Raw genomic sequence first — 19,502 nt, 5'->3', positions numbered from 1 at the left:
ACAAAATTAACCATGCACTCATCATTTGACTCAGCAATTCCACTCTTGGGCATTTATCCCAGAGACATTAAGACTTACATTCATACAAAAACTTGTATACAAATGATACTAACAGCTTTATTTGTTAACAGTCTCAAACTGGAAACAACTCAAATGTCCTTCAATAGGTGAATGGTTAACGAACTGTGATACATTTATACCATGGAAAACTACTCAGCAGTGAAAAGGAATAAACCATTGATACATGCAACATCTTGGGCAGATCTCAAGTGCTATGGTGTGAATGTTTGTGTTGCGCCAAAACTCATATGTTGAACCCTAATGCCCAATATGATGGTGTTAGGAGGTGAGGCCTTTGGGAGGTGCTTAGGTCATGAGGGTGGAGCCTCATGAATGGGATTAGTGCCCTTATACAAGAGGCCTGAGAAAGCTCCTTGCCCCTTTTGCCATGTGAGGTTACAGCAAGAAGACGGCCTTATCTGAACCAGGGAGCAGCTCTCACCAGACACAGAATCTGACCATGCCGGTACTCTGATCTCAGACTTCCAGCCTCCAGACTGTGAGAAATAAATTTCTGTTGTTTATAAGCCACTCAGTCTGCGGCATTTTGTTACAGCAGTCCAAATGGACTAAAACACCAAAGGAATTGCACTAAGTGAAAAAATCTAATCTCAAAAGGTTACACGCTCTATGATTCCATTTATATGACATTTTTGAAATGCCGAATTACACAGACTGAGACCAGATTAGTGGTTGTCAGGAGTGGCAGGTAGAGGGAAGAAGGTGAATATGGTTACAAAAGGGTAGCACATGGGATCTTTGCGATGGAATTGTTCTGTATCTTGATTGTGATGGTGGCCACACAAACCTAAACATGTGATAAAACTGCACAGAACTAAATACCCACAAATACACACAGAAACACAAATGAGTGCTTGTAAACCTGATGAAATCTGAATCAGGTCAGTGGAGTGTTATCTATGTCAATTTCCTAGTTGTGATATGGTAGGATAGTTATGTAAGGGGTTACCATTGTGGGAAACTGGATAAAGGGTATAGGATATCTCTCTGGATTATTTCTTAGAACTACATGTAAATCTACAGTTAACTCAAAATAAAACGTTTTTAAAAACCACTGGATGGTTCTTATTTATTCTAATTGTCCTATCTTTCTTTTTTTTTTTTTTTTTTTTTTTTTTAAAGATTTTATTTATTTTATTTTTTCCCCCCAAAGCCCCAGTAGATAGTTGTATGTCATAGCTGCACATCCTTCTAGTTGCTGTATGTGGGACTCGGCCTCAGGATGGACGGAGAAGTGGTGCCTCGATGCGCACCCGGGATTCGAGAAGTGGTGCCTCGATGCGCACCCGGGATCCGAACCCGGGCCACCAGCATTGCAGCGCGCGCACTTAACCACCAAGCCACAGGGCCGGCCCTGTCCTATCTTTCTAATGTTTCATCCAGTAGCCTGATTTCTTCCTGCCCCAAACAATCCTGTTACTCTCTGTAGTCCTAATAGTGAAAAACATTTCACTAAAATTAGTAGTTTAACTCTTGCTGTCCAAAAACTCTTATTCATAGTTTACTATTACTAACATCAACAGGCCCTTTGGCGACAACCCTATATTTGAATACTGACTCTTCCGCTGCATGAAATGGGCAAAATACTTACTTTCTGAGTCTTAGTTACCTCAGTGGTAAAACAGTGGAAAAACTTATGTCATAGGTTTATTGTGAAGACAAATAAAATAATAAGTAAAGTAGTTGGCCCATAGTTCCTTAAATGTTCGTTTCCTTCCTTTTTTCATTAACAATCTAAAACCTAACTTAATTTCTTGACAAAAACATCAAAAAATCTTTGGTTCTGAGTTTCCAAGGCTTGCATTTGGAAAGCAGGAAATGCATCCTTAACGATCATAGATTGCGGGGGCTGGGGATGTGGTGAGGATGAATTCAGTTCTTAAGAAGTATTTCAATTTAGAAAACCATAATGATCATTTTAAGCCTAGGTTCTCACTCTGAGTTTCAAAACATTCCAGCATCCAAATGATTTATAAATGTTTTAGCATATTGTTCATTTTATTATGACTAGTGAGTGGCTGCCATATAGATGTTTAAATCTGTAAATAGTAACCAACCATATACTAGATCACTCCTATTCAGATATCAACAAATGTATACATGTTGGATGAGTTCAAGCTTTAAAAATGACACGAACTCCAATGACAGAATTTCACCCATTCTATCTACCTATAAAAATAATTTTCAGTAATAGACTCCTCATAAGGTAATAAGCTTTAAATACGTCTAGATTTTTAGTTATAGCTCAACCAGTTAAGCTACACAGCAGCAGGAACTAAGCACTTAGGATTTAAAATTCAATGTAGGTTGCTAATGTGGGATTCCGAGCAATCTGCAGTTCAGTGCACACGGACAGCTAGACTCCCTGAGCAGCACTGGCCTGAAAGAACTATCAGACATACAAAGAGAAAAACCAAATGTTATTCCTCTAATAGAAATGACAAAAAGGATGAAACAAAGTATATTTAACTTCAACTGGCTACCTGCTCTGATTACGAACAGTCACAAAACACAAAATGCCAAGTAATGCCTGAGGACAAAGTCCCCTCAAACAGTACTTTTTAAAAGTACTGATATAATTTTGCAAAGTGGATGCTTACCGAGCAAAATAACTTTGTTTCCGTTCCTTCTTCTCTTCCTTGGTATCCATAATATGCAATCAAAAGTGCCAAGTATTTGGGAAACTCCTTCTTTTTAATCAATAAATCATAACCCTGTAAAAAAAAATAACAAAGTGACTGTAAACTAAGAAGTTTATCATGGCCAATATGAAGAAGAAAGCAGAGTGGAGCTCCATGGCCCACAGCAAATGGAAGACAAACGTTAACCAATAAACAGTCACATGAGTTGTATATGAAATACAAATGCCCATGGTTGAGGGGGGAACTACAAATAGAATGGAGGTATTAAACTATAAAATAAAAAGCAGGTGGAAAAATAACCTGAAGTATTTTCCTCACTGAACAACTATTTCAAAATGTGCTAAAATGAAAACCAATGACCTGGAAAGATTTTAGGCTAGCTACGCAGAAGCTAATTTTTTTTTTTTAATTTTTGAACTCATAACCACTCTTTTCAAGTAAACAAATAACGAATGTCATAATTATGAAAAATCGATCAGTTAGGTGTTTTACAAGAATGTTTTTCTATAAAAATAAAAATAACATCAGTGTTCTATTTTATTTTCAGAAACATGCCAGCAAGTACATCCCACTTGAGCAAATGTGGAAATGAAAGTACAAAGGCTCAGGAAGCTGTTCTTCAGATGGCTTCATATGTTTGCCTCTGCCCCTCCCTCTCCCCCACCCCAGCTACCCTCACCTATGTTTCCTAGGAGCGGTTTCAACCTGTAACAAAAGGTTGTCTCCAGATCAATCTTCCTTAAATACCACTTTCATCATGCCATTCCCCGGCTCAGAAATTTCCAATGTCTACTTACTGTCTGATTCACTAATCTAAATTTTCTGCAGAGCATTAACACTTCCTAAAATCTGTCCTTCCACCCCGCAGGGGTATTGAAGTAAAAGCAAAGAAAGTTCATCAATCAAAGTTATTTACTAATTCATTTCAATTCAATAAACTATTTAATTCACAATACATATTACATGAAAGGTACTATGATAAGTATCAGATAGTAAATATAAATAAGACATCATATATGCCCCACTGGAATTTACTGTCTTGTAAGGGAGACACTTAGGATTTCAGGTCAATGGGATGCGAATTGCTATGGAGAAGGCACAAGTGCCATTAGAGCCTAGAGGAAGAACACTTAACCTGACGCAGCCCATTCCATGCATGCCCCACACAGACCAAGATTTGAAGGATAAGTACAGGTTTCTCAGTTAAAGGGTACAGAGAAGCACCTTGAACAAAAGCAAGAAGACACAGTATTTCCCTGCTGCTCCAGGGTAAAATGTGAAGAAGGGCAACAGTGGGAGCTGAGGATGAAGACATGGGCAGGATTAGGGTCACAGAGGACCTTTTACGCCATGCTAACGAGCTTGCACTTAATCCTATATATGTGTTAGGTGCTGCCCACCCCCTATATTGCACCCACGTCAGACATCACTAAGCGATCATGCTGAACCCAACAGGAGCACTCATAGCAGCCATTACCAAATTGATCAGAGCTGACTCAGGAGATAAAACCAATTTTCTCATCCCTGACATATGAAAGGAAGCCACCAAAGGGTTTTACATGAGGGAGTGTGATATACAGATTGTACAGGATGGACTTGAGAGGCTTAAGAGCAGGGTGAAGTAGATCCACTAGAAAGAAATTATAGTAAAACTAGTTGAGAGAGGAGGACCCACTTAGGCAGCAGTCTTTGACATAGACAGAGGGGGGATGCATTCAAGAAATATTTAGAAGGCAGATGAGTTGAGACTTGGCAACTCATTCAATGTAGACAACAAGGGAAAAGAAGGAATGAAGAATGCCCTCCAAGTTTTTGTTTCAGGGAAAGTAGACTGTGATAGCAGATATGATACAATCCACATGAAGGGGGCAGATTGTGTGGGAGACAAGGGAGCAGAAACAGATGAGAGATCGGTTTTGGACACGTTGCCTTTATGGTACCCGTGTGATAGTCAGCTGGAGACATTCACCAGATGTTTGATTATGTCTAAAGCAGAGGAGTGCAGTGAGGGCTAGAGAAAAAGATTTATAAATTATCAGCATATGGTTGCAGTTAAGAAAAGAAAAAAAAACGATACAATGATGAGATCACACTGGAAGCATGACAACTACGCAGAGGGCTCTGTATGGAAACAACGGGACACAGTCTCAATCTTACTGGTTTATCTCTATGTGCCTGACATGGGCTCCACCCTCAAGCAGTTTACCATCCAGTAGGGAAAATAAGATGTGTGCAAATAACTCAAATGTCGGGTAGTAACTTGGAGCTGTCCAATGAGTAATACTAAGAATCCAGAACACACAAACTTCCATTTTGATTGAGGTGATAAAGTAAACCTTTCAGGGAAATGAGGATTTCAATAGGTAAAGAAGAGAGAGAGGGCATTAGAGAAAGTGGGAACACTTAAGCATAGGTATGGACATGAAACGGGCAAGACACATTCAGGCAAGAAGGGCAGAGTGGCTACCAGGTAATGAAGGAACCAACCATGATGGCTGCCTACTGTTAAGTCATTTATTTCAACATATTATCCACAGGCACTTGTATCTCTTTTAATCCTTACAACCACATTATGAGTTAGGTATCCTTATTTCCATTAAACTGAAGCTGAGAGATGCTAACTTCCCTAGTTCAACAGCACCAGCTGTCATGGAGCAGGGATTTGAATCCAGTGTGGGGCACGCTTCAATGCCTCTCAACAACCTTTGGAGCCAGGAAGCACTTGGAGATGAACTAGAAAAAGCGTCTGGAATCAACAGCATCCAATGCCTCAGCATAGACTCTGCCGGTTAAGACAAATGTACCAGCCACTGGAGGAGGGGTCATTGAGGACCTCCAACAGGTCGCGTCAGCGGAGCAGCGGGAGTGAAAGCCATGCCTCAGTGAGTGAGGGCAGTACTCATTCAAGCAATTTGGGTGATGAAAGAAAGGAAAAAAAAGAAAACCCAGTAGCTGAGTATGCAATTCGCATAAGCCCAGTCTCACACTGTAGCCTGAACCCACAGGCTCCTCCCCAACTTGGGGACGGGGGACATAGACCCAAGCCAGCCAGACTCAGACTCCAGAAGGGATTAGAATCGCAGCTCTCTGCCCTGCCCTGGGCCAGGTGGTATATCTTAAAGTTTCTCTCCTGCATGCCACCATATGTGATGATCTCTGTTTATTAGCTTTCCACTCGTGACTAAAAATGAAGTCATAACAATCTAATTGGAAAACTTTTATATTGCAAGCTGAGCCAGAAGCTAATATTTAGTTCTAGTGGAAAAATATTGACAAAAATAAGCACGAGAGAAAAAGATTAAACGATCCAAGCACTGACATCTGGTGCTGCTGTGTCTGCTTAGAACTGGCAAAGCTTTTTTTTCCATAGTCTATTCGATAAATAAAAGATATACTGAACTCTGGTTTCTTTTAAATTTCTGGGAATTTTTATACTCCTTAAACAAGACAAATGCAGTCCTTGCAGGTCTAGACACACCAACAGATTAACCAGAAAGAGATTAGCAAAGGATGCTATAAAAATGATTTGCACAGAGCACCACACAGCAGCATCATGCTTCAGTGAAGAACCAGAGTTCCTTAAATCACTCTCTAATGGGAACTACATTTTCCATTATAAGTGGTTATAATGGGCTCCTTAAAAGCCCTTCTTTCATTTAATGTTGACTTTTCTTTCCATCAATAAACTCTAGACTCATCCAAACACTAAACTATAAGAGTCTCCTGCATTTATGGCATATTACAGACCAAAAAGAATTTTATGAGGGAGCACAAGTTGAATATTCTCAATATTTCTTTTTGCGATCTTAAATCAGGACAGTCAATTTAAAACCTAAATTCAGTTCTTTATTCAAATAAAAAAGACACATACAAAATTCTTACCTCATAAGAGCTGTGTTGAAGACAAAGTATTTTCTGTATTACCAGCAAAGTGCTCCCTGTTTGAGATCACGGCACCACGTGGAAAGAATTTAAGCATAAAGCTATTGGAGACTCCCTAACTACACGAAATCAGTATGGACCCGCACAGCCCAGGGTGGCTTTTTGGCTTCACATCTAACACACTGCAGCTCCTTGGACATTCAGTATATCCAGTCTGGACTAGAAAAACACAAGCGTACCCACGATGTCTATCCACTGTTTTCCCAATAACATGTTTCCTATTATACAAATGAAATAATAACAAGAATGTGTTTGACTCTTGGTCACACTAAGTTTGGCCACTTAAGGAACACACCAAAATGCACCTTTCTATGAAGACACTTCCCCCTACAAAATACTTACACTTATACAGAAATACAACAGGTGTTCAGTCTTTCTCAAAGCCACAATGTCATCTCAACAAAGGAAGAATATTTAAATTTCCGTGTTAACCAAGGTCGGAAATTTGAATACTCTCTTTAAAAAGAAACCTCGGAAGAAAGACATAGAAACAAATACAAAAGTATGTCACAAACGTGGATGTTCCAGGAGATAAAGCCCTCAAATAAAGACACGTGTGTCACAGAAAACAGAACTTAACAGCAACAAACAGCTAAAAAGTTATGCCTGAATCAAGGTAATGATGAAGGACAGGTCTGCACTTGGGAAAACGGAACAACACCAATGGATGGCAAAATGAATGGAGAACTCTTCAACTCTCATTCCGCTATTCTTTGCCTAGGGAACTGAAATTAGACCTGAAAAGAATTACACAAATGTGAGTTTCAGTATTCTCTTACATAAGATGAATAAGGAGATTTCATCAAAGCTCCTAGATACTCTAAATGAAGACCCATCTCGGGCTGGAGAGATCATTTTATAAGTTCTCTTTAAGAAGAAAATGTGCAAATGAGATTTCTAAAAACTGATTGGCAGAGTCAGGAACTGTTGAAGATGTAGACAGTGCCAGAAGCCTGCAAATAGGCAAATACGTTTTAATTTTCAACAAAAGCTAGAAAAGAGATTGTGCAAATTACACACTGGGGAACATCACATAGATCCCCAGCAAAACTTTAGAAATGATCACTAAAGGCAGGTTAGCAAGGACTTGGAAGAGGAGGCAGTGAACTCTGAGATCCAGAATGTTGACAGAAAATCAACCATTCAGCAGAACGACAACTAACAAGCAGATCCCTTTTTGAAGCATTGCCGTGGACCCAGTACTCTGCTGGAGATCCAAAGATGAAGACAGCCTTCAGGAGCCGGGAAGCTCGGATGGAACAGGCAACCGAAACCCATCAGCTGGTAAGACAAGTGGTGAGTGCTCTGATGATGGTGGGTACAAGGAACCACGGAGCACAAGGGAGAAGCACCTAACTCTGCCAAGAAAGGAAGGAGTGTCAGGGAAACTTCACAGGTGATGCCAGAGCTGGGCTTTGCAGGAAGAGCAGGGGTTTCCCAGACAGTGAATGCAGAAGAGGTTGGGCTTTTTAGGCAGAATGAGGATGTGCAAGCCATCGGGAGGGATGTGTGATGCTCAGGGACTCCTGAGTGGGCTGGTGTGGCTGGAGTGTAGGGCCAGGGGAGGGCAGGAAGTTCAGGGAATGATGGCTTAGCAAAATTTCCCTCTTGGACATCGTTACTTTTCTAGTGCATCAAGGAAATGAGGTAAACACAGTGTAACTGTACTTAAAAGGCATATGATAAGTTTCTCTTGGTCTACTTATGGATAAGATGGAGAAATGTGGGCTAGACATGGGTGGACGCTTCTATGATTAGATGAATAAAGGAAAGCACCGAACCTCTGTACCAAGAGGTATGTGCTGAGCGACAGTCCTCAACTGGGAGTTGGGAGCTGACCTCCATCCACAACCTGGAGGGAGGATGTTAAGAGCTTAATGCAGTATTTGTTCTTAGGCCCTGTCCTCATCAGTAAATTTATCACTGACTTGAATGCAAATATGGGCCTCCTTATTAGACTTTTGGAGGGACAAATAACATCCTGGATAACAGCATTTGGATTCAGACAGATCTCAGCTGTCTGAAGAAAGGTGGTATTTACCCCACATGAATCTCGGGTTATACATATGGGCGAGGGGCTAGGGAATGAGAGAGGTAGAGCTTAGCATTAGTACAAGTGAGTAAGATTTGCAGTTTCAGGTGACAGTAAGATCCACATACCCAGGGGTGTGATTCCACTGCCCCGCCCCCAGAATAAAAGAGATTAAGATGTTCTATCTCACTCTTTTTGAGGATTAGAATATAACAAGATGACTGCATTTAGCTCTGGGTCTCACACTATAGGTGAAATACAAGGAAATTGGAGCAACCAGGATGGTTAAGTGACATAAAACTAAATTTTAAGAATATTAGTCAAAGGAACTGGTCAAGTTTAGTCTGGAAAAAGTTGGGATGAAATGATAGCTATTTTCTTTTTTTTTTTCCTATAATTTTATTTATTTATTTATTTTTTCCCCCAGAGCCCCAGTAGATAGTTGTATGTCATAGCTGGTCACACATCCTTCTAGTTGCCGTATGTGGGACGCGGCCTCAGCATGGCTGGAGAAGCGGTGCATTGGTGCGAGCCTGGGATCCGAACCCGGGCTGCCAGCACTTAACCGCTAAGCCACGCGGCCGGCCCTAAATGATAGCTATTTTCAAATGTCTCAAGGATCTTATCTGGTACAGAACTTGGGCTTGTACCAACAGACCTTCCAGGGGTATACCGAGGACCAGGCATTAGATACGGAGGGAGAGGGGTCTTGGCTCAACATAAGGAAGAACTGTCTTATAGAGAGATGCAGAGAGCTGCCTCCAGATGGAGTGGCTTCCAAATCTCCAAAACTGATTGAGCACAAACTGAACAACCTTTATGGGATTGCTGTAGACCATCAGTTCTCAACCTTATCAAAATCAACACCCCTCATCTAAATAAATATATAAATATTTTATAATATGCCCTTTATAGTGTTGAAATGAAGTTCATAGACAACATAACCTACTTACACAGTTAATTTTACGAAATCAATATATTGCCCAAAAGGAAAGTAACTGATAGCAGACATTTCAATATGCAGATTCTCAGATTTTAAAAATCAATATAATGCCAAAAGAAAAGTAACTTTTAACATCGCACAAATTCACTAGAAGACAAGGGAATACCCAAATGCTTACACCAACTTCTATAGGACAAGTTGAGCTATAGGAGAAATGAGATCAGAAAGTATTTCACTACATACGAGAAGTACAGGAAAACGAAAGGGCAGAGGGGAGAGGGTGGGTATGGGGGTGGGGAGTGTATGGAACATTAGAACAAAAACTAGTGCCACAAGTAATAACCAAACAGCTATTTCTACACATGGTAATTTAGGACTAATCTCTTTCTTTTCTTTAAAATATCTCAATAAATATTCATATATATTCTTACAGAAGATACGAAAGTCCCAAGTATAAGGGACAATTCTTCATTGTCTAGGACCATCCCACTCATTGCAGAGCATGTGGCACCTCTGCTTCCCCCCAACTAAATGCCAGTAGTGTCCCCCAATAACCATGCCAACCAAATTGCACCCTGGTGGGGGGATACTGCACTCACCGAGAACCACTGTTATAGAGGAAGTGAAGCTCTATGGATAAGCTTCACTTAATTTAATTAAAGTTTAATTAAAGTATTTTTAATTAAAAAATTTTAATTTCAAGAATTCCTTCAAAGCTGAGATTTTATAACTCTAGACACCTGAGAAGTTCTCGGTTTTCAAGATGCTCTGTGTTTCACCCGACTAACCCCTCTGACCACGTTAGTAAGGCAGTGCGGCACCTTTAAAGCGGGCCAGGCCTGGTTAGAATCCAGACTGAGCATCTGCAAGGAATGTAGCCTCGGGCAAGTTACTCAATTTCTCTAGCCCTCAGTTTCCTTATCTGTAAAAGGGCTGTTATAGAGATTAAATGTGCCCAAAAGGTGTCTATAGAGTGTAGTGCCCCATGAAACAGAAAATTCTATCCACTGAGAGTTCAATGAACCCAGCTGTTCAACTGTTCATGAAAATTACACCTACCTTCAACAGCACCTGGAGAGCTGGATTCAAATTTGCCCCCAAAAAGAAAAATCCTATAGTGAACTAACTGAAGCTAGGTGGCCCCAGAGAAGATAAAGATGACGGCAACGAGCAACGGTTGAACATTTATTGAACATTAGCCCCAGGCACCAAATTTTTTGTTCAGTGCTGTTACTCACACTGTTTATTTTAGTCTTTATGACTGTGTGACGGAGTTAATAGTCTCAATCACTTTCAGATAAAGAATCTGAAGTTTAAAAAGGTTAAAGAATTCATTCAAGGTCAAAGAGCCACAAGAATTAGAGCCAGAATGATCGGCTTTGTCCAATGCCAAAGTCAGAACCACCAATAATGGTCTCTGATTCGAAGCTCTATTACTACACAGAATTTTCACGTCAACTGCTTGGCTCTTCCTGGATTCACCAACCATCAAAAAGAACAAGAGGGTGAACAGCGGCATTCTGGCCAATTGTCCTTTAGAATGTAAATCCTGCACTGTATTCAGGTTAGTCATTACTATTCATCAATAAATGCTCTACATTGAACATATCAGTGCATTCAATAAATATTTATTGCACTGAATTAGATTTTTTAAAGAGCCAACTGGAAAGCACGTTCCCTTAATTCACTAAATTAAATGAACTACCTCAAGTTTTAAGAACAGAAGTAATGATGCAACGTTGCATATGCCAGAAATAGTTCCCTTAGCAGTTGGCAATTTTTTTCTGTTTCTGTTGTTTTGAAATGTAATCTTATGCCAATCCAATTATTTCTCCACTGAAAACAAAATTAGTAAATGCAGAGAATCAGAAAATGGAATTTTGATCTTTTTAAAAAAACATTTCTTTATTGATTTTAAGTTACAAAAGTTCCTTTTCTCTAAGGACTAAAATTATAGGTTCTTTTTAGAAAAATAGGATTCTACAAAAATTCTACCAGCAGTTTTTAAATATATTGCATGCATTCTCTCATTAATACTCATAAGGGTATAAGAATTCAGCTTTGAAGAGTTTCCTACCTGAACACAAAGACAGATTAGAAAGGAAAAATATGCAGAAATTCATATAGAAAGTTATTGGAGGAAATGAAAACAGAACAGAGTCTACTCTGCTGATCTCATTTACCAACCATAAGAGACAACATCGTCTTTCTCACCATCAATCACTATTTATTGGACGTCTGATACACACATATGATTGTCTCTCACTAGAGCTGGGAAAAACCTGATGCCTGCGCCACCCACAGAGGTGGTTTCCAGGGACACTCCCTACTATTGCTCCAGCACCACAAGGTCACTTCAGGTCATCTCTAAGAGGAATCGAAAGGTGGTAGGCTCCAAACGTTATCAATAAAGAAACAGGTAACATGGGAAGAAAAGCTTGTCCTCAATTACTGCTGGAATTCATTTGAATATTATCAGACAGACCTGTTCCTAAAATCCTAGGATCTCTAGCCTGTTTGATTTTTTTGCATACATCATTTAGCCCTGGCCCAAAAGGAGCCAGCACCACAGTCTTCTGGAGTCTCTCTACTGGTACAGAACTCAAGTTCATTCCCCCAGGCCTTGCAGAGAACAGGTGCCACTGTGAATCCCTGTGCTCACAGCAAATGCCATCGCCACTGCATGGGTCTTGGTCTTGCACTATGCCCTGGCTCCTTCAATTCTAGGACAGAAATAAGTGTGAGCAGTGGTTACTACTACTGATTTTATTATTATTATTATTTGGTGGGAAGGGTCTCTTTGATGGATCTGAATTAGGGTTAATTGATGCAAGCAAAACCAATAAAATTTGATGGACAAAAGATGTAACAAATGAATGTGTTTCCAAAGAACATACAGTATATGGGTTGCCAACACCACATTTCAGGAATTAAATATAAGAGCTTTAGTTGAGATTATCAAGAGACATCAAGTTCACTCTATCAGGTAAACTGCCATTTCCCTCAGGAAAAGGCCACGTGCGTCTTTGTTCTCCGTGGATGTTAGCTGCAACTGAATGCATTTTCAAAATACACTGGCGTACACTCATACTTGTAGACATGCAAAATAAAATATAATTGAGTTATCACTCTTTTTAATGTACTTTCAGCATATTTATTTACATGCGGAGTATAGGTGGCAATATACAATTTACACTTACTCCAAAATAGTGCCTTGTCACTTATGTATAAGCAATCTCTTTGATTCAGTTAAGCATTTAAACTGGGAACCTGTTGTACGCCTACCACCGTACTATTTATCTAAAACCTGTGGATATAAAAAGAATTCAACATGCTCTAAGGAAACTTTGATTTTTGAAGAAAGAGAGAAAATTTACATAAATAAAACAATGTGAGTGGCTATGGACGTTCGGCTATAAGAAGGCATCATCTGACACCAATGGTGACTTATGCACATCTTGGTATATCCATCTATAGACTTTGATATTATTCTTATGGATTGAATTGTGTCATCCCAAAAAAGATATATTGAAATCATATCCACAGTACCCCAGAATGTGACCTTGTTTGGAAAGAGGGTCTTGCAGATGTAATTAGTTAAAATGAGGTCATACTGGAGTACGGTGGGCCTCTACTCCAACGTGACTGGTGTCCTTATAAGAAGATGGCCATATGAAGACAGAGACACACAGGGAGAACACCACGTGAACACAGAAGCAGAGATTAAAGATACGCAGCCACAAGGAATGCCAAGGATAGCCAGCAAAATCACCAGGGGCCAGAAGAGGCAGGGAAGTTTTCAGAGAAATCATGGCCCTGACGATTTTGGATACCTAGCCTCTAAGACTGTGAGACAATAAATATCTGTTGTTTTAAGCTACCCAGTTTGTGTGACAGCAGCCCTAGGAAACTAATTCACTTATTTTAAATTTTATACACTATTACTCTTCCAAAAGGATACTGCTCCGAAACTGTTATTACTTTCCCACCATGTCTATTCTGCCACTTTCTCTCATAATTTAAAGGAAATGTGGGCATGTAATTGAGAGCATTGGCAAATATTATTTTGAATATTAGAGCAGAAGGCTCACACAGTTAACATCTGCACACAGGAAATAATTCAAGCATAGCTTATTTGAGTAGGTGGACTACAAACTGACCTGAGTATCAACGCAAGACCATAAAACGGGTTTTGGAATATTCTGAGAATGTAGCAAAACCATGTATTACGCCATTCTTATCAGACTTGAGCGATTGTAGTCTAACTAACTCATACTGCTAGGTTTCTTATGCACATTTAACGCTATCTTGTACCACTTTCTAATTAACTGCTCCTCATGCCCACATTCCTTCCAATTGGTTCCCTTCCTCTAAAGGCTGGGAACATGTCTTGTGCCGTACATGCATGAGTACATGTGTGCACACTAGCACACATATGCAAACACACAACTCCTGGTTTAGACTATACATCATAAAGTTGATTTTTGATTTGTTATGGCTAAATACCTAACAGAAACTGACTCTGGGTTATTTAGATTAGTGGTCTCCATTTTTAAAAGTTATATTCCACATCAATACAAGTATCTGAGCATAAAATCTTAATATGTATATTTTTTACTTATAAAAAACATGTCTTCTGCACTAATATATGAATTATAAAACATATAACAAAAACAGAAGTCATGACAAGATGAGATAGACTTTCTAACAACTGCTTCTTGTACCCTCATGGGGTGTGTGCAGCTCAGTTTGGAAACCACTGGTCCAGACAAGGAGAGCAGATAGGTGAAACGTTTCCTAGGATTTGGCCCTTTCCAGGAAATCCAAGATCTTAAGAGAATCTAACATTTTATGAACTTTAAGCACATTCTCTGGCAGATTCATGAAATTGGCTTGATCAGACAAGCAATATTTTAGAGTAGATGACAGAGCTGTCCCTGCAACCAGGATTAGTTTGTACACTGCTAGACCCCAACTGGAAATGCATTTGCTAACTGTGGTGTTCTCTGCAATTGAACCCTTTGGTTTTTAGACTTTAGAAATAAAAATCTATTACCAGATTTTCAGGTAGATTTCTACAAGACTGAGAGAACCAAATTATATAACACTCTGATCTTTAAAATAAAGGAAAGAGAAGGATGGGCAAAGGAGAAGATGAAACAGAAAACTCATAAATCATCTGTTAAGAATGTTTTCAACATAACAACATCCAATCTTCCTGTGTTCCAGGTGCACAACACTGTGCTAGAAAACTGAAGGGCACATGTGGACAACACTGTGCTAGAAAACTGAAGGGCACATGTGGACAACACTGTGCTAGAAAACTGAAGGGCACATGTGGACAACACTGTGCTAGAAAACTGAAGGGCACATGTGGACAACACTGTGCTAGAAAACTGAAGGGCACATGTGGACAACACTGTGCTAGAAAACTGAAGGGCACATGTGGACAACACTGTGCTAGAAAACTGAAGGGCACATGTGGACAACACTGTGCTAGAAAACTGAAGGGCACATGTGGACAACACTGTGCTAGAAAACTGAAGGGCACATGTGGACAACACTGTGCTAGAAAACTGAAGGGCACAGAGTAACATGAAACACAACCCCTGTCAACTTACTCTAAGATCAGCTAAGCCATAAAGCAAGCCAATACTTAATTTGTGGTACATGTAGTTAAGTGCCAGAAGAACTGAAATCAGGGGTAGAGTAGACATCTTGGAAAGTGTTCATGGAACTGAGTATCAACCCGGTGCAGAATATTGGCTTTAAAGGAAGAAACGTGCAAGGAAATTTCAGATAGAGACAGTAGCAAAAAGCCTGAAGGCAGGAGTTACCCCCGTGTGTGCGTGCGTGCGTGCGTGTGTGTGTGTGGTACAAGAGATTCTGACCATACTGGAGTGCTGAGTTCATGGAGGTGGGGAGTGGGAGATAAGGCTGAGTGCCTGAAATGTGGAGAGGAGACAGTGCCGTCATCACCTCAGCAGCATTCTCTGGCTTAAACTTCCAAGAAAAAGCCACCACCAGTAAAATCTCATAAATCATTTCACTTGGCCTATTTATTCTTGAAGAACTAGCCTTGTGGCTGATCCATACACAAAGCAAGCAAGCTAAATGCAAGAAAATATCAAGCAGATGGCATGTGGGTGAAGATGTTGAGGAAGTGAAATATTAGTAGCTTTGAAGGGAGGAAGAGAAAGTAAAATATGTTAAAATGAATATGCATTTGGTAAAGAAAAGTCAAGAATATAAGAATCCTATGATATGTTACTTTTAATAATTTATAACAATTATTATTGTAATATATACAGATAACATATAAAAATGTGAAAATAGAAACTACCTATGGTCCCATCAATGGGAAAAAAAGCTTTAATATTTTGCCATTTTCCTGTCTTTTCTTCTATGCAGACACATTTTAAAATCAAATTAGGATCTCTTTGTACATATAGTTTGGTGGACTATCATTTAAAAAATGACTTCATTGTTGGATTTGTCTCAAATTTTCACAATATCACCCTTGATAATAACTAATACTGATATGGTTGTTTACTCTGTGACAGACAGGTTCCAAGCACTTTACATATATTAACTTATCTAACTCTCAATACAATGTGGGAGGGATAGACTATTATTATTTTCATTTTACAGATGACAAAACGAAGGAGAAATTAACTTGCCTAAAGTCACATAGCTGGTAAATGGTTGAACACGACTCCAAGCCCAGCACCTGGCTCCAGTGGTCCTGCCCTTAACCCCTCCACCATACCACTGGCCTCCCAGAGATAATGTGCTCGTCACTGAAATTAAGCCTCATCTCTGATTTCCTTAGGATGTACTCTTAGAATAGGATCACTGGTGCCAAGGGACTCTATGAGCTAAACTGTTCTCCATCTGAGGTGTACCAACATACCACTCACCATCCCTGAAAGGGGAATAAGACCCAACCTCAACCTTGCCAGCACTGTTCTGGACTTTTAAAAACCAGTTATTATCTGCATTTCTTTGATGCAATGAAGTTGAATATTTTTTCATGTCTTGGCCATTTATAGTTCCTTTTTTGTGAATTATCTATTCCTATCCCTGCTATAGGCTGAATGTTCATGCCCCAACCCCCCTACCCCCCCCACCCCGCTGTCCCCGCCCCAACTCATGTGTTGAAGACCTAATGCCCAAGGGGATGGTATTAGGTGGGGCCTTTGGGAGGTCATCAGATCATGAGGGCTGAGCCCTCAAGAATAAGATTAGTGCTCTCATAAAGGAGGCCCCAGAGGGCTCCTTAGTCCCTTCCACCATGTGAGGATACCATGAGAAGCTGGCAGTCTGCAACTCAGAAGACAGCCCTCACTAGAACCCAACCATGCGGCACCCTCGTCTTCGACTTCCAGCCTCCAGAACTGTGAGCAATAAATTTCTGCTGTTTATAGGCCACCTAGTCTATGGTATTTTATTATAGCAGCCCGAACAGACTAAAACAATTCCTCACTACAATGCTTTTTAAAGAGTTAAGTCATGTTAAATTGAAACTATTTTGGAAGGTGCTGTGATTCAAGATATCAAAGAGGGCTGCTAACTAGCTGTTCCAGTGGGACCCTGTAGACAGGCAGTACCTTGGGGGAATCACCAGGACCTAGGGCTGAGGGCTCAGCTGTGAATACCTGGGACCATCAAGACTGAGCAGGCCCTCCCAACAGAGGATAGCCGGGAACTCCGTTATACCATACAGCAGGGGCTGTAATTATCCTACGGCCAGAATATTCATTACTGCTACTCAGGACACCCTCAATTTCTCATATCAACATGTCAGGGGAAACCAATCAGTAAATCTGATGTTTGCTTAGCGAGGCCAGAATTACAGAAGGAAAATAAGAGATCTTGAGGGATCTCACACGTACGGAGTTGTCTCACGTATTTTTCCTATTCTATACGGCATACCTGGTTAGCGACCAGAATCACTCACCAAAGGATTCCACATGAACAGTGCTGAACACTATTAAATTTTTCCTCTAAATCCTCTGTTAATCAGTCAACAGCATAAGACCTCATTCCAGGCACTCTGCAATAAAACCCAGCACCTAGGACACCCTCTGATTCCTTGGCTTGGAGTTAAAAATACCTCCTTCACAGGGGCCAGCCTGGTGCTGGTAGTGGTTAAGTTCACGCGCTCCACTTTGGCAGGCTGGGGTTTGCAGGTTCCCATCCCGGTGGCAGACCTACGCACTGTTTATCAAGCCATGCTGTGGCAGGCGTCCCACATATAGATGAAGATGGGCACGGCTGTTAGCCCAGGGCCAATCTTCCTCAGCAAAAAGAGGAGGATCGGCAACAGACGTTAGCTCAGGGCTAATATTCCACACACACACACACACACACACACACACAAAATACCTCATTCACAGACAAGGATCACTTCTTAGGATGGGCCACTCTCTCCAGATGGTTCATGTCATCTATCAGGGTGGATGTTTAATACTTTCAATTTCTTAAGAGTAACCTTTTCTCCTATTAGATCCCTAAACTTTAGTGACATCCTGTTTGGAGGCTGTCACCCCTTTGTGTACCAACTACAGAGGCCAACCCAGGGGCAGAGACATAAAAGATTCTCCTAGATGAGGGCTATAATAAATATGAAAGTTATTTTTAATGAGTGTTAACACAATGTTTGAGAATCTGTAAGTAAGCCAGGGATGCTAAAGAAAATGATATGGACATGCATCCTACTGAGGGGAAGGGTTGGGGGATAGAAGAGGGATGAATGGTTAAATAAAAGCTTCAACCTTGGATTTTTTTTTTTTGACCAATCTTAGCATACTATCCAAAATCATGGTTAATTTTTACTAGAAAGGCAATTTTGCTATTTATAGGAAACACCTGTTCCCAGGATGGAAGCCTACTTGAGACACTATATCACATGTGGAAGGCTCCATGAGTTTCTGGAATCTCAACTAAGAATGGCCACTAGAGATGACATCAGAACTGAGTGTGGCTTGCTAATGAAAATAGGAGGACGGAGTGTTCCAAGCAGAGGGAACAGCATGGAGAAGAAAAATCATAGGCTATGCATGGGCAGGGGTGACAATCAGTTCTGTATTACTAAAAGAGAGATTCTTAACTTGGGGTCCATAAACCAGGACATGTAGGAAAAATGGTGTGTGATGAGACCATGACTTTCATCAGATTTTTTTTAAGGGTCCCTGATTGGGGGGAGAGTGGGAGGGTTAGTTAAGAACAAGTATGGGCCAAATGCATGACCGGTAGGGGCAGGGGGGCAAAAGATGAATTCCTCAGGGCCCAAGAGACCAGGCTAAGATTTGTGGTGGACTCCTTCCTGCATAGGATGGGAATCCTTTAGGTTTGAAGAGGGACGTTTAGAAAGATGACTGGCTGAAATGTAGGGAAAGGTAAAATGCAGGCAACTGTCCAAAGCATCTGAGGAGCCAAACAAGGGTGGTGGGAATGGCAAGAAGGGAATTCGAGAAATGGCTAGGAAATCAAATGAGCAGGCTGAATGTGCATATTTGCTTGTATATGCATAAAATGTCACGGAAGGATTCCCAAGTAACTGATAACAGTGGCTGCCAGTGGACGGGGAAGCAGGTAACAGGGAAAAAGGATGAGAGGGGGTCCTTTCACTGTATACCACCCATTTGTACCTTTTAAATCACATGAAGATATTACCTTCCATAAAAATAATTGTTTTAAAAAAGACACGGAGGTTATCAGAACGAGGTGCTGCCACGTAAAAATTTGCCCACATCTCCCTCCAAACCCCCTCCAATGTTTCAAGTTGCACTTTTGAATTCAGATTATTTTTACCCCAAAGGCTCCTGGATTGCCCAACGACTGACCCTTGAGAAGGGCA

The 19,502-nt window shown here is 40.5% G+C and overlaps 1 protein-coding gene across 4 annotated transcripts in view; it reads right to left on the bottom strand.

Annotated features, from left to right (window-relative positions):
* NCOA7 (nuclear receptor coactivator 7) overlaps positions 1 to 19,502 on the bottom strand; it is a 150,945-nt gene that overhangs the window by 126,157 nt on the left and 5,286 nt on the right. For 3 of the 4 annotated variants that reach the window (XM_087444053.1, XM_087444055.1, XM_087444054.1), the window contains exon 2: positions 2,682 to 2,795. The exons of the other annotated variant lie outside the window; for it this stretch is intronic. In XM_087444053.1, coding sequence (XP_087300179.1) covers positions 2,682 to 2,731 — 50 coding nt within the window. In that variant the 5' untranslated portion in view covers positions 2,732 to 2,795. The remainder of the gene's footprint in view (positions 1 to 2,681; positions 2,796 to 19,502) is intronic. 4 annotated transcript variants of the gene reach the window in all.

This window comes from Ceratotherium simum, chromosome 19 (genome assembly GCF_057802395.1).
Source record: "Ceratotherium simum simum isolate JZ-2026a chromosome 19, ASM5780239v1, whole genome shotgun sequence".
Lineage (NCBI taxonomy): Eukaryota > Metazoa > Chordata > Mammalia > Perissodactyla > Rhinocerotidae > Ceratotherium > Ceratotherium simum.
This window is presented reverse-complemented; position numbering and strand designations above follow the sequence as displayed.